Genomic DNA, 16760 nt, shown 5'->3' on the forward strand with positions numbered 1-16760 from the left:
TAGTTGCAGTCGCAGTGTTTGTATTAACTAGAAAACATAATCTGCTGTTTGTTTTCTTGATCACTTCATTGTGCAAGTGACCCCTTGAGGACATCTGGGCTTATAAGGCTTTACTCTCAGCCCATCAACATGCATTAAAAGTTCCTCTCTAAAAGGCACTGTTTTACCATCTTAAACAACGTCTGTGAGCCTTAAAGTGATTGCAATTAAACCCCACGGCTGGGGAAATTAGTGTGGAGATAATACAAATATTTATAACACACTTAACCGTTATGAGCATAAAAAACTTCATGAATTTCTAGTAGAGACATTTCAAACCTTAATTTTTTCAATTGAATTATCCAATATTCACCGAGTGCTTACCCCCGTGTCTCAGAGTAGCTGATTGGTGGCCAAGGAAAGAGATCTTGTTTTATTTTAGGTGGGAAATATGGTCAACAATAAGGAATAAAAGGTTCACTATAGAGATTGCATGTCTTAAGAAAACGTACGGAAACATGCACAAAGATAAAGAATACATCTCAAATGTTTGGGATTCTTGTTTGACAAAAACGTTTCTGAAAAAAGAAATTCCATATTTGTGTTGATTTTCATATCCTTATACCTTAAGTAGCCTCAAATCCATTCAAATGTAACAATGGCTCTTTAATTGAGCTTGCATGGGATCTGTAATCAAACTAGCTAAAGTGTTAAACCATTAAACCTTTTCACAGCTCAATAAAACTGCATGTATAAAAGGTTTAGCCATGATAATGATGAGCAAACATTACCTAGTATCGGTGAGGGGCTTTCTACAATGGCTGCTGTCAGGAAGATATGACTCCAGCATTTATGGGTTATTTTCTTTCGAAGGTTTCTGATAAAAAAACCTGTGGATCCTGCAGAACTGTACGAGGGAAGCTGCACCTTTTTTTGCACAGGACCTCTTCAACTTGTACAATGACTGCAAACTGCAAAGCTTTTAGTTTTTTTATAATCGATGCACAAATGATCTGTTCAATATCACTTTGTGTCATCAGAAGGAATGCACTCTACGGTTTAGATCCAGCTCTACAACCTCGTCTTTGACTTCCTCCCATGTGTGAGCGGGCTGCACAAACTGATTCACGGGAGATCAGGTTGCTTTTAGATTCATTGGTGGAAATAGGAATGAGTCCTAAAACCAGGAAGTGAGTCAGCATTTCACCACTTCCTGTTCCCTCGTCTCAGAGCCAATGGGATCTCTCCATAAGATTTAGGAAAATATCTGGAACTAAGGTCTTTGGTTGAGACACATTTAAGAGACGGATCACGTTTTGTTCTACAACATTAAATCCATCAGCAGTGACCCCACTGGTGACTTCTGAAGAGTTGACGTGTCTGAAAACGATGGTTGTTACCAAGTGGCTGAATAGGACTACAGAAGTTGTGGAGGCCGTTGTACGTCATTACGCCGAACACGTAAACACTCCTCTGAGTTAGTTTGCCCTGTTCTGCTTGAAAGCAAGTAGCTGCCTCCTGCAAACTGTTCAAACAAACGCTTCAACTCGTACCATCTAGAATCTGTGTTTGAATATGGATCTGAAGTTGCCGTGACGTTGAAGTCGTGCTGCTGGACTCGGCTGTAGTTCCTTTATAGCATAACGTTAGCATGTTGCTTCTGGCAGTAGGGTAGACATGTGGAGATTATCCGGCTGAACAAAACGTGCATTCATCAAACAGCTTCGTTTTCCACAGATCTTATTTTTTACAACATTCCAAAATCCTGTGGAGAAATCCTGTTGCCTTTTTTGCCGAGGGAACCAGCAGCTTACTTCGGGTCGGCCTACAAAAATACTTCATCCCTGCACCGCTCTATATTGGAGCAATTTACTTAAATGACGCTTTCCTTCAACCACTAAGGCAGTACATCTTGACTAGGGTTAGGACAAACACGACTAAATAAAATTACTTTAAAGCATTCATGGTTTCCACCTTAAGATTTAGATAAAGAATCAGTGTCCAAAATGTGCAAAGATACCTAAAGACATGACTTCCATTGGATCTCTTTGGGGCAGTTAATAGATGAGTTTTAAGAGTCAGTTTCAATATTTAATGTGTTTTTATATATTTAATGTAAAAAACAAACTTAATCAGGAAGTAAATACAGTTCCTTTGACACCTAATTGATGATGCATTTTGATCGGGAACGTTATTTTTAACTGCAGATTCTAACCTCAATACAATCGATTACTATTTAAATATCAATGAGTAATCCTAATCCTCATTATTAATATTACTAGATTGAGTGACCTTAACATTGATTATAAGTTCCAAGTAACTTAACTTCCTGAGCAAACTGCATCCACTGATGGAGTCCAAACGTTGTGCCGACTTTGTTCACGAACTGTTCGAGTCTTAAAGCTCTTGAGATGTCTTGAGTCTTCATTGTGCAGCCCTGACTGTAGTATCGAGGTTTTTAGAGTCTCGTGAAGTTCCTCTGCTTAGTCCAACTCTTGCTGAGCCTAAACGCAGGGAGGCTGAGTGAAAAACCCAGGAACAACATACTATAGAAACTGTGCAGGAAGAACTGTAGGAAAGCACTTTCTTTCCACTCTCGCTGCTGAGGCTCCGTCCAGGTTTCAGCGTGACGACTATCAGGCTTTTTGAGGCGCGAATCAGACAGATGTGGAGAAGAAGAAATGTGGATCATATTTCAGGTTCAGAGGAACAACAGCAATGACAGTAGCACAGCGCTCTCAGATAACAGAAGTGTTCTCAGGGTTTCAACCAAAAACCAATCTGCAGCAGGCAGCAAAGCGTTTGGGAGAACCGACCAGAAAGCCATTTTTCTATGAATGAGCGAAGGATAAGAGATGCTTTGAAGGAACCAGGTGCTTGTGTTCTTTGTCTACCTCTCCACAAACACCTGCCTCCTTACCTGAATTACATGTTGTGGTGTGTAATACTGTCCCTCCACCAGAAATGAGATGTCTTCCACACGCCTTCCTCCACTGTATGCACACTCATTGTTTCTGTACTCGGTCACTCACCGTCACATTTCACCGTGCATTCCTTGACTTTTTTATTTGGTAGGGCTGTACTGTCTATATATAGCTTTCCTGACACGTGATGCAACATTAGGAACCATTTTTCAAGAGTATGCAATTCCATAAGGCACATTTGTATGATGCTTTCACACCTTGTCATTCTTTTCTTAAAACACATTTCAAAGTGCATTTTGTTCCGTCCATTAGGTGTATTTTATTCTAATGCAAAGGACCAGGATTGAAGGAGGCACATTATAAAACCCACAGGCCTGAATCGGATGCATATCGAGGCTTGGGTGGTGTTTTGGGTCCTATTTCTTAACCAAGTGGCTACTTAACAAAGGGATTCACTGTATCTGACAGAGTCTGGATGACTATAGATATTGTGTGTGTTTGGGATATACATGGGGTGGTGTTTTTTAAAACATGAATTTTGATTTTAGCATCACTTGAAATAAATTGAAACTAAAACCAGTGTTGTTTGTCTTTTTATTTTAAAAAGTAAATAATCAAAAGCCAATGAAACACCTATACAAATGAATGGTTAGGACAAGCTCACCTACATTGAGGAAACAAAAGGAAACACCTGTGGCCTTTTGAGCCAGGTCGCAACAGTGTAACAGATCGATGCATCTCCAAAGATCATCTTAAAGGCTTCTGAAACTGGGGACAGAAGGGAGAGGGTACCAGGAAGGCACTTTGTAAGTATTTGAGGGAAACAGGTTGATTACAAGAATTTAAAATAACGTAGACACAGTGGCATACTTCCACAGGTGGTGATAGGATGACACGGTGATACACACTCTTGCACAGTAGGTGGCAGTATGCACCTTCAAGTTAATAAGTTGATGAACGTGTGTGTGTGTGTGTGTGTGTGTGTGTGTGTGTGTGTGTGTGTGTGTGTGTGTGTGTGTGTGTGTGTGTGTGTGTGTGTGTGTGTGTGTGTGTGTGTGTGTGTGTGTGTGTGTGTGTGTGTGTGTGTGTGTGTTTAATGGAGGTTAAGCATTGAAGTCTTCAATGTTTTTGTTATTATGTTGGAACTTGAGCATGATTCCTATCTGAGGGAGGAGCTGCAGACGGGGAGGGAAGTTGAAAGTGAAAGTATGAAGTCATACTTGTCAGACTGCCAGACTCCATTTTACAGCTTGACGGAGCAGGAGGACAACAGGGTGAGTGTTAACACCAGGATCTGCTTTCTAACACATTCATCATGTACTCTGTTATACTGGATGTCAGCAAATAACTTATTGGTTAAAAATCTGCGTCCTAGAGTCCAATGAGACTTCTGCAAGTGTTGTAAACTTTTATTATTTCCTGTTTCCTGATTCATCAGAGTTACATAACATGTGACGCAGTCAAAATGGAGAGCGGCATGAAGTCTGACTGATTTCATGTATTTTAACCAAGTTTATTATTAAGATGGTTTAGATTGAAACAAGTGTTTGTGTGTGTGTGTGTGTGTGTGTGTGTGTGTGTGTGTGTGTGTGTGTGTGTGTGTGTGTGTGTGTGTGTGTGTGTGTGTGTGTGTGTGTGTGTGTGTGTGTGTGTGTGTGTGTGTGTGTGTGTCTCCAGTGTTACTGGTTTGTCTCCCAGACTGGAGAAAATGAGTGATTTAAAAGATGACGAAGAGGAAAGATCTTCAGTCTCCAGCTGTCTGTCTCTGAAGAGTGACTGGTCTATGGGTCTCCCTCCAACCTTCAGTAATGAACCTGGACCCTCAGACACAAAGTAAGAGTCTGTTTCTACTGTAACCTGACCTGAAGAGGATTCTGTTTTTATGTCATCTGATAATCTAAACTGTTTAATGAAACCCAGTAGAGTACATTAACAAAGTTGAACTCTTGCTCCTTGTCATCATCAGCAATAGTAAATGATCTCCCAGTGAAATCATTCTCACACTCTACGTGTTGGACTTTGTGTTAAATTAAGCAAATAAAATACAAATATGTAAAACGTTTCACACTCAAATGAATTTTAACAACAGAAACCCACAATCAAGACTCAAAAACTAAATAAGATGAACATTCATCAAAATCTGTTCTTTAAATAAACTAATGATGTTTAAAACATGTGTTGTTTCCACAGACAGAGAGCAGAGTCTCCAGTCCCCAGCTGTCTGTCTCTGAAGAGTGACTGGTCTAAAGGGAACCCTCCACTCTTCAGTAATGAACCTGGATCCTCAGACACAAAGTAAGAGTCTGTTTCTACTGTAACCTGACCTGAAGAGGATTCAGTTTTTAGTACATCAAAGTTGAACTCTTGCTCCTTCTCATCATCAGCAATAGTCAAGTCTCCTCTGATTTTGGTGCAGTTTCCCCACTTGAAAGGGACTTGAGGCATCTACTGACTTTGAACAGGGTTCCTCTCCAATGACACAGCTTTACTTTTCAGTCTTTTATTTCAGCAGTTTACTTAAAACAGAAGTCCATTTACTTGCTGAATGGGTCATTTAGTGCAGGGGGAAAACCTTTGAAACAAGAAAGATGTATTTAGACAACTTGCAAGTTATTAAAATAAACAAAGCATGCAAACAATACACTGAGACTGCTGCCTTAAAGGTGAATATTTTACAAATAAACTGGGCAGACTAAGCACAGAAATATTCATTTTAACCTGTTAAGCCCCAAGGTCCCCGCCGGCGGGGACCCTGGGTTTTTCTTTCAGGACACTGTCTCAGGGGATGTTAATATTTAAGAACCTATTAATGTGTTATACCAGATTAACGGAAATAATCTCAGCTAATTGACGATATAAACCATTTTTACCAAAACAAAACACAAGTCTCATAAGAAGCATCTAAATGACCCCTTAGGGAAAAATGCTAACGGACATTGGCACAGAACTCAAGATAAAAGTACCCTTATTACTTATCGTAGCTGCACATACAAGATATCCGATTAAAGCTGAGGTTCCACAGATTATTTAGGTATATGGTATCATCACTGAGTGATCCGAATTTGCGACAGGGGAAGCAAAGACAGACATCACAACACGTACCTTTACGTAGCTTCTAGGGAGATCGTCTCACCGTAGCTGTCAATCTGATCAAAAGACGTGTTCAATGGCATTAAAACGAGAAAAAACGCGGCTGAATCGGTTAATCCATAGGTTGATAAAGTTTCTGGGCAACAATTTGAATTATTTATAATCCATAATTCCATTTTTATGTAAAAATCGCAGAGCAAAAGTTTGCTGCTAATGGTAGCCACCAGAGTGGCTGCTGCTTCCGTTCTTGGCAATGCAGCAGTCTAACATACACACATGACCAAATAAGGACTATGTGGGAATTCCCCTCGATTCCATTGGCTCTGATGGTTAGAAAGAGATGTCACATGTCAAAATCCAGCAGGGGGAGCCAGAGATATGAAAAATCCACCCAAATAGCCCCAGAAGAGATTTTCTTTGCTAAATCTCTCTAAAAAGGTCAAATATCACTTGTTTTGCATCAATCTTGATACAGGGTACTTATTATATTTTGTACTTTGGATTCCTAAAGCTTTTAGTCTACTAACCCATCATCCAAGGTTAGTTTTCACTATAAGTACAACATATGTTTTGGACGGACACTATAATTTACAGTTTTTTACCATGTTCAATCTGAATTTTCTTTAAAATAAAAAACATCTATTTTGAATCTGACTTTTCTACATCCAACTGACAGGTTTCTCATTACTTTGAGAAACAAGATTATTAATTTAACCCTTTTAGAAGTGTAGTTATGGTCATTTGTTCTGGGAATGTCATTTTCGACACAAATCCTCTAAACCCAAGCTCTTTTAAAATCTCTGCAGATTTAATTAACTGGATTTTATTAGCAATGTTTTTAATAAATCAAATGAATTCTTTATACCAAGAAAGGTTGTTTCCTCTATTTTAGCAGGAATATTCAGTGAACTAAATTAGCAGGATTTTATTAAAAAGGCTTTTAGTAAATTGAAATGAATACTTTTTAACAATAAATATTGTATTGTATTTATTTATTGTTCTTCTTAAATTGAATGTATTTAACCTCCTAAAATCGTATATCCTTTTAACACCTATCAGAGTAGGCTAATTGCAGGATGTTAAATTAAATACAATTAAGGTCCTTCTTTTATCTATCCTTTTAACAATAACTAACAGAGAGTCTAAGCAGAGAATGCTCTGCAAAATTAGCACACCGAATTGATGCTTAATATACAAACAATGACGCGCAGAGTTATAAAAGGACACGTGGCACACACGCAAACAATTTACCAGAACATAAAACATCTTAGCGCACCGTGGCTCTGCGGACCTCTCACACAACACTAAGGATCTGAGTGTCTGACCGGCTGCCTGTCCTGACTTGGTAGAATGCCTCCCGTCTGTACGCTTCAGTGTGTTACCGGCTGCCCGTCCTGACTTGGTAGAATGCCTCCCGTCTGTACCAAGCCCCCAGGAAGTGCGCCGGACTCAGATGAAAATATTCTTGGTGGCCAAACGGCGGTACTACACTTCCGTTTGGTTGCCAGCCCCGGAAACACTTTTTCCCATTGACTTACATGGGGAAAGAGTGGTCTGTAAATCGTTGGATAATTTTTTTTAAACTAAATAAACTACCCAGTATGAACACTTGTATAGCCCTTATTAAAAACATTCGTTCCTCAAGTTGTAAAATGTGCTAATAACGTTATTCTGAGAGTTATTTCCCTCTGCATTATGAACGCGCATCTAACCCACGGGACCGCGCCGCCCGGCACGTTCATGTTACGTGTTCAGTACTACTATGGTTTTACCTTTACCCATGGATGCACAATAACAACGGACCCATATCGCCTTACTGCCAGCCCACGGAGCTGTAATAGGCTAATGGAGATATTGCACATGTTTGCTGTAATTCATCATTTGTAAAATATTATACTACATGGGCTGTATGATGTAAATCTTTTATTCATTAAAGTTAATATTACCGACGTAGATTAACGTCCCATAGCTTCTTACTGCACTTGCAATATACCATTAAAGGAGTTGAACGTTGCTGTTTGCTATTACTATAATACCACGCAGGGATAAGCCAGAGTTTACAAACTTTGCATGTGGGCACAACACGTTTTGACCGATGAATTAGCTATACCATATGACAGGGGTCGGCAACCTTTTTGATATGAAGTGCCATTTAAAAAAAAAGTTGTTATCAGCGTGCCAACGATCGAGAATTATCAACGGGGGGGGGGGTTTAGGAGCTTGACGCTCGTCAACTATCAGCAGGAGGGCGCAGGAGGGCGCGGGAGCCTCGCTGCGGGGAAAAGTGTGTGGACCTGTCAGCGCAATTTACATGATGCCGAATTTAACAAACACATTTAAATAATTGGTTTGAACGGCATAATAATAAGGACGATCGTCCGTTCTGTGATTCTCCAGAACACACATGCTATGATATTAGGGTCATGCAGAGTGAGATGAGGTCGCTGTCCCTTTAAGAGAGAGAGAGAGAGAGAGAGAGGGGTGTGGCTTGTGCATGTGTGTGTGTGGATGGTAGAGCGACAGTGAGGGAACGTGTGTATGTTTCTGGAAGTGAAACGGGAAAGCAGAAAAACAGAGGTCTGTGATGTATTTTGTGAAACAGAAGAACAGCTAAATAAATGCAACGGCCTCCCAAGAAGAGCTCGCCTCTCTCCAGTCATTTAAGCTAAAGTGGGTTATTGAACCTGAAGCTTGTTGCTTCTGCCCTCCTCGACTACGGTCTGGGAGCCGAAAGGAAAGTTCAACACACAGATGGCCAGTCCGCCCTTTTGTAGCATATTATTTCGATGAGAGATGAGCAGATCGCCACTGGGCTTTCAACTGAATACACAGCCACGCAAAAACTGCAGCATGTGTACAGCTCCTTATGGTTACTGCAATTAGTGAAGTGCTTTCCTCGGTGATGAAACGATCAGCACTGCACCACAGAGGAAAGCGGCAGAAAGTCACCTGGAGTTAAAGAGAGCGGGGCTGCGTTGCGTGCATGGCTTCCTTCTGCAGGTAACGAGGAGACGCTCTGGCGGCGGTCTCGGTCAGGATCGAAAAATACAATTTAAATATTTTGCACACTTATTCCACTTATTCCTAGTGTGCCACTGGTTACGGTGCCGCGTGCCAGGGGTTGCCGACCCCTGCCATATGATATCGCCCGAGGAAGTCGTCATACGTATACATATATAAATAAAGATATATGTGTCAAAGCTCAAATCAAATTAACAGTTGTATTATTTATACTTGTATATGTATATATATGTATATAGCCTGTGTTGTATATTTATACACACAAATGAACATGCTTGTGTGTGTCAAATAACAAGTTGTATTGTAGTGTTTATTTTAGTGTTGTTTTATGCTTATCCACATTTTTATTTCAGAGCACAGGAGAATGCTGAACAAAACCATCACTAGATCGTGTTACACCAGCGTAACAGGGCTCTCAAGTTTTGAACAGAGTTCAGCGTGAGATTTTGGCAGCGGTGTTTGGTACTCCAACTTCTGGCTCCCCTCAAAGTTCCCATGAAGCCCTCTGTATCGCGAATGTCAACGGGGGGGGGGGGTGCTAGTGGAGTGCACGCGTCCCAAACAAGCCTAGTTTGTTTACAAAATTGCGGCGCAACTTGGTGGGCGGTACCCTGGAAAGAAATCTCTGGGTGAGAAAATCTATGCGTGAGAAATACAAGGTGTGGCGTGTGAATGGAGTGAAATGCGTGTGTCTCACGCCAATTGCGTGAGACTTGAGAGCTCTGGCGTAATATAAAAGTACATAACGATTGATGTTTACATTAGCATAATTAGTAATGGCTCGGACGTTGTCGACGCGTCGACTTCAAAGTATCGTCGACGACATATTTACTAGTGGACGCATCGCCACGATCGCTACACACACGTGGGTCACCCAAAACAACAAGCAGTTCGCAATCGCACTTTAAACACTATGGAGACTGAAACGGCTACAACCTCCTCCTCACAGGATTGCGCACGAAGCCCTGCAAAAAGCCCCCAAACAAAAACATCTCGCCCTAGGTCTTCAAAAGCATGGAATACTTTAAATGTAATCCAAAACGCAAAGGCATTGTTATTTGCAGTCTTTGACAAATGGAGTTGTCATTCCACACTAGCACAACAGCGATGTTGGAGCATTTAAAGCAGAGGCACCCCCTTGTCTCTCGTGGAGGGAACAATGATAAGTAAGTCCTAACTTTGGCTAAATTAATTCCACGTTTGTGTAGTGTGTTGTGCAGCTTGAGTTCTGTGCACTTCGGCAGTGCTAACTATCTTATAGCTCTCCGTGCGGTTTGTTCGTGCTTGGTTGGTTAGTAGTTAATGTTAGCTACCTAGCTAGCGGCGCCAGCTGTGCGTTAGTTAACGTTTGTCCCCAGCTGACCCAGAAATCAGCGCAGGTTCTGGTCCAGGCTCTCGTCATCTCACGCCTAGACTACCGCAACTCCCTCCTGGCTGGTCTACCTGCATGTGCCATCCGACCTCTGCAGCTCCTCCAGAATGCAGCGGCTCGTCTGGTCTTCAACCTTCCTAAATTCTCCCACACCACGCCGCTCCTCCGCTCCCTTCACTGGCTTCCGGTAACTGCTAGAATCCACTTCAAGACACTGGTACTTGCGTACCATGCTGTGAATGGATCTGGCCCTTCCTACATCCAGGACATGGTTAAACTGTACACCCCAGCACGTGCACTCCGCTCTGCATCAGCCAAACAGCTCGCTGCACCCGCACTGCGAGGGGGACCCAAGTTCCCATCAGCAAAAACACGTGGGTTTGCTATCCTGGCTCCAAAATGGTGGAACGAGCTCCCCATTGAAATCAGGACAGCAGAAAGCTTACACATCTTCTTCAGACTGAAAACTCATCTCTTTCGACTCCACTTCGAGCGATAGAATTACTAACAAAGCACTTATATACTAATAAAGGACTGGCTGCCCGTTGAGTAGCACTTGAAATGTTTGGCTCTATGAAACCTGATGTACTTATATGATTCTGTCTTCTTCAAGTTTGAATCTTCCTGGTCGAATGCACTTATTGTAAGTTGCTTTGGATAGAAGCATCAGCTAAATGTAATGTAATGTAATGTAACGTTTGTCAGCATTTAATGTTGGATGGAATGGTAGCTAGTTTAAGTCTGCAGAACACCGCTATCTAGCCGCTACTAACCCGGAACGAACAAACTGCACAGAGAGCTAACTCATGTTGTGGTCGTTTACGAGTCAAACATAACATTAGACTAACGTTAGTCAGCTTATAGTATCAATGTATGTCAACTAACGGAGCCAAGCAATGTCCAGGCTAAGGCTGCACGTCAGCTGGTGCGCAGTTGTCATGAATTTCTGTACTGTGCACGGCACAGTATTTGTTTTTTTGCCCTACATTTGTTATCTTTTGTAATTTTGTACAGAAGACATTTTTTGTTAGACTGTAAGAGTAAAGAGGCTGGCCTTTTTATTTTGTATAATTTTATTCTATATTTCTTATTTTGCTGTGCAATAAAAAAAATATATTATTAAGAATTTTTTGGTATTTATTTGAGATACATTATGTTTTTTATTAATCGAACGACAGAAAAATAATCGCTAGAGTAGCCTACTAATCAATAAAATAATCGCCCGATTAATCGTTTTCAAAATAATCGTTTCCCCCCAGCACTAGTGAACGAGCCTTTTGGGGGGTGTGGTTAAAGTTGTGCATGCTCTATGAGCGCACATACGGGTACTTCTCAGACCTGCTGGGTAATCTGTGATGTTTCACTCTCTCAAAAGTTGGGCCATTTTGTCATCCATGTGCCATTGAGCAACTCTCATAGGAATGAATGAGGCCCCGCCTCCCACGCTGTATCCAGTTCTTATTATACATCCATGGTCTGTCAGGATTGGTGTAATGAGATTGATGCTTCTGTTTGCTCCGCGATGAGGCGCATCCCATAGTGAGACATCTCACTTTATGTTACTCTGAGAACTGGGGTTACGTAAGTAACCTATAGTTCTTGTTATACATCCGTGGTCTGCACTCTTCAGTGTGTTACCGGCTGCCCGTCCTGACTTGGTAGAATGCCTCCCGTCTGCAAGCTTCAGTGTGTCACCGACTCGCTCGCACCAACTATTGATCTCCTTCAGGTAGCGGCACCGGGGCTTTCTGATTAGTGTGATTACACCCGGCTTGCCAGAGGAGGACCGCCTGCGATCATTAAACACTCTATTTCTATCCCTATTAATGGTTCATTTGTATTTAAATGTCATATTTGTAACGCTAATGATTTAATTTATCTTTAAAATTAAGCTATTTTGTTATTGATATGTATTTATATATATTATTTTTTGACTAATTGTAATCTGTATTTATTTTATCATTATTATAGCCTCAGGCTCTGTTTGACTTTACAACAATAGTAAATGATCTACCAGTGAAATCATCCTCACACTCTACATCAGGGGTACTCAAATACAAATCTTAAAGGTCCAAAAAAAAAAATTCAATAACACAAAGGTCCGTTTATTGCAGTCATTCAGAACAGAAACCCAGAATCAAGACTCAAAAACTAAATAAGGTGAATATTCATCAAAATCTGTTCTTTAAATAAACTAATGATGTTTAAAACATGTGTTGTTTCCACAGACAGAGAGCAGAGTCTCCAGTCCCCAGCTGTCTGTCTCTGAAGAGTGACCGGTCTATGTGGAAACCTATATACTTCAGTGATGAACCTGGACCCTCAGACACAAAGTAAGAGTCTGTTTCTACTGTAACCTGACCTGAAGAGGATTCTGATTTAATCTAATATATTAAACTGTTCTTTAATGTTATCCTGTCAGCAGTTTGTAAAGGAAACACGCAGCAGAGTACAGCAAGCTAACATTATTTGAGGATAATTCGATATGCAATTATATTATCATTGCATCTGTGGTATAAAATGGTTTTAGAGCAAACATGTTGATAAATACTGATTTAAAAACTAAATATATATCATCCAAAACATTATTTAACTACTTGGGCATGTTTATGATATGTCTTTTTAAGATGCTTATTAATAATAGTAATCACCTGGTGAGCTGGTTGAGTTTAGCATTAGCAGATATAACAGAGTTTAAGAGATTACATGTAGAGTCAATGCAAAGACCCAGATCCGTGCCTGGCTACACGAAGGAAGTGAAGATGGGAAATTCATATCACCTGCGTATTCGTGCAGCGTGACACATTTCAACTTGAGTGTAAAGTCTGTGACGCTCTGTTACAAAAAGCTGTCAGTGTTGAGATTGTGCTCCTGTGGTCTCTGACGGTCTGAGGGGAATCAGAGAGGAGAACAGAGCTCTCCAGCAGCTCATATTCAATCAGGGTTATTCATGTTCCTGTTTAAACCAGAGACTGTCTGTGGTGCTAACTATATAGTCACTGCTGTACGTATGACTACATGAAGTTCATCTGAGGGCTGATGGAGCAGCTACAATGTTAGCCTAGCTTTAATCAAACCCATCTCATTCAGAAAACAAACATTTGTAAATGTTGATGCTCGTTGTGTTGGAGACAGACCTGACAAAGCTTTAACTCAGGATCAAATCAGTATCATTCTGTTGTTATTTAGGCATCCTTTCCAGATGTTTATTGCTCTGAATTCACAGCAGATTCTCTGTAAGTTGGGTTTATAAAGCACCAGGTTAATACAGCTGTGTGTCTTAGTAGATGCAGTGAACTTGTGCTCCTCTGGGGGATGTCATGAATCCAGACAGGATGCTCTTTGCTTTCATGATCATGTGAATTGTAAGCTATCTACCTGATCACAAAGGTATATTGTTTAGACCTTTTTTTAAATATCAAACTAGAATGTTCCCCCTTGTTGTACCTTTGGTGATAATCAGCTCCCCTAAAGTGCTATAAAGGATGTGCTCATCTCCACAGAGGGAAGAGGAAGAGTGGTGTTCCTGTGGAGGAGCAGCTGTCCAGCTGTGCTCTGTGTCAGGACGTCCTGAAGGATCCAGTCTCTACCAGCTGTGGACACTGGTTCTGCAGACAGTGCATCACCTCATACTGGGAGCAGAGACCTCCATCAGGAGACCCCTCCTGTCCCCAGTGTGGAGAAAGATCCAGAACCAGAGCTGGCCTGCAGACAGCCAGTCAGAGCAGCTCTGTACGAGGTAAGAGGCCGAACTCATGCAGCGTCTTATTCCTCTTCCTGGTTCCTTTGGTCTGGATGAGGTATTCTGTTGTAGAGCAGAGACATTCAGCTGCTTGCTAAACATTTCAACTCTGTCTGTTTTTATTAGTTTGATTGTTAGATTCTCAAAAGCATTTCCTGATTCTCTCCTGTTCCCTTCTCTTCCAGCAGATAGTGGTCTGCAGGAGGTTCTAGATGAACATAGGCTCAGTCTGAGGAGGAGATGTGAACGTGTGACTGAAGGAACTGATCAAAGTGAAACCCTCCTCAACAGCATCTTCACTGAGCTCTACATCACACAAGGCCTGAGTGAAGAGGTTAATACCCAACATGAGGTGAGGCAGCTGGAGACAGCTTCCAAGAAGGAGACCCTCCATGACACTCCAATCAAGTGCCAGGACCTCTTTAAAGCCTCACCTGACCAACAGACTCTCATCAGAGCGGTCCTGACCAACGGAGTCGCTGGAGTTGGAAAAACCTTCTCAGTGCAGAAGTTCACTCTGGACTGGGCCGAGGGTTTGGGAAACCAAGATGTCAGTCTGGTGATCCCGCTCTCCTTCAGGGAGCTGAACCTGATCAAAGGTGAGCAGTACAGTCTTCTCAGGCTGCTCCATGTTTTCCATCCAACCTTACAGAAGCTCACAGCAGAGCAGCTGGCTGTCTGCAAAGTGCTGCTCATCTTTGACGGCCTGGATGAAAGCAGACTTTCTCTGGACTTCAGAAACAATGAGGTTGTGTCTGATGTCTCTCAGCAGTCCTCAGTCAACGTGCTGCTGACAAACCTCATCAGGGGGAAGCTGCTTCCCTCGGCTCTCGTCTGGATAACTTCCAGACCTGCAGCGGCCAATCAGATCCCTCCTGAGTGTGTGGACAGGGTGACAGAAGTACGAGGCTTCACTGACGCCCAGAAGGAGGAGTACTTCAGGAGGAGATTCAGAAAGAAGAAAAAGGCCAGCAGAATCCTCTCTCACATCAAGAGCTCCAGGAGCCTCCACATCATGTGTCTGATCCCAGTCTTCTGCTGGATCACTGCTGCAGTTCTGGACCACATGTTGACTACAGACCAGAGAGGAGAGCTGCCCCAGACCCTCACTGACATGTACTCACACTTCCTGCTGGTCCAGACCAAGAGGAAGAAGCAGAAGTATGAAGAGGGACATGAGACGAGTCCACAGCAGCTGACGGAGGCTGACAGGGAGCTTCTTCTGAAGCTGGGGAGGCTGGCGTTTGAACATCTGGAGAAAGGAGACATCATGTTCTACCAAGAAGACCTGCAGCGCTGTGGTCTTGATGTCACCGAGGCCTCGGTGCACTCAGGAGTTTGTACAGAGATCTTCAGAAGAGAGAGTGTGATCTTCCAGAAAACAGTCTACTGCTTTGTTCATCTGAGCATTCAGGAGTTTCTGGCTGCAGTCTACATGTTGCACTGTTACACCATCAGAGACACAGAGGTACTGAAGGGCTTCCTAAAGAGAGACTGGCCCTATGAGAACAGTGAAAACAGAGATCAGGGTTACCCATCCCTGGATGTCTTCCTGAAGGGAGCCATGGAGAAATCCCTCAGAAGTAAAAATGGCCACCTGGACCTGTTTGTCCGCTTTCTCCACGGCCTCTCTCTGAAGGCCAACCAGAGACTGTTAGGAGGCCTACTGGGTCGCACAGACAAGAGTCCAACAATCATCCAGAGACTCTTCAGAGGCCTGTTGGGTCGCACAGACATCAAGAGAGCCATCAACAACCTGAAGAAGATGAGCAGTGATGAAATGTCTCCTGAGAGGAGCATCAACATCTTCCACTGTCTGACAGAGATGAAGGACCTCTCAGTACATCAGAAGATCACAGAGTTCCTGAAGTCAGAGAACAGATCAGAGAAGGAACTCTCTGCGATCCACTGCTCTGCTCTGGCCTACATGCTGCAGATGTCAGAAGAGGTTCTGGATGAGTTGGACCTGAATCAGTACAACACATCACAGGAGGGGAAACTGAGACTGATTCCAGCTGTGAGGAACTGCAGGAAGGCCAAGTGAGTCCAGATGTGATTCACTTTATAAACTAATCAGGAGTTTAATTATTCAAATAAACACTATAACATTTCTGCTGTTTAAATACTGAGAGCAAAATAAACCAACACTGTTCTTCTATTTATTTATAATAATAGTTAAACTGAAGCGTTCCTCTCTTCATATTGAGTGATGGAGGCGACATGTCAAACACATGAAGGACTCTAGAGGTTCCTCAGCATGTGATCACACCACACAGCAGGACTTACAGTTATCACAGAAAGATGTTATTATTACTTTCTAGTAGTTTCTTTATCATCAAACAGACACACGTTTTCATCACAATGTGTTGGAGTTTAATTCACATTTAAATACATCTCTAATATTCAAGTGATTTATTTAAAGGTCACCTATTGTGCAAAATCCTCTTCTTCATGTCTCTCCTACATCAACATGTGTCCCCTCTTCTTCGTGTCTCTTCTACATCAACATGTGTCCCCTCTTCTTCATGTCTCTTTTACATCAACATGTGTCCCCTCTTCTCCATGTCTCTTCTACATCAACATGTGTCCCCTCTTCTCCATGTCTCTTCTACATCAACATGTGTCCCCTCTT

The 16760-nt window shown here is 42.1% G+C and overlaps 1 protein-coding gene across 1 annotated transcript in view; it reads left to right on the forward strand.

Moving 5' to 3' along the window:
* The first annotated feature begins 3977 nt into the window (after positions 1-3977).
* LOC307030933 (uncharacterized protein) overlaps positions 3978-16760 on the forward strand; it is a 354919-nt gene continuing 342136 nt past the window's right edge. Inside the window, exons 1-6 of the mRNA XM_079667564.1 lie at positions 3978-4177; positions 4581-4736; positions 5094-5198; positions 12615-12719; positions 13890-14125; positions 14314-16168. Of these exons, the coding sequence (XP_079523690.1) occupies positions 4612-4736; positions 5094-5198; positions 12615-12719; positions 13890-14125; positions 14314-16168 (2426 nt within the window). The 5' untranslated portion in view covers positions 3978-4177; positions 4581-4611. The remainder of the gene's footprint in view (positions 4178-4580; positions 4737-5093; positions 5199-12614; positions 12720-13889; positions 14126-14313; positions 16169-16760) is intronic.

This window comes from Notothenia rossii (genome assembly GCF_949606895.1).
Source record: "Notothenia rossii genome assembly, chromosome: 3".
Taxonomy (NCBI): Eukaryota; Metazoa; Chordata; class Actinopteri; order Perciformes; family Nototheniidae; genus Notothenia; species Notothenia rossii.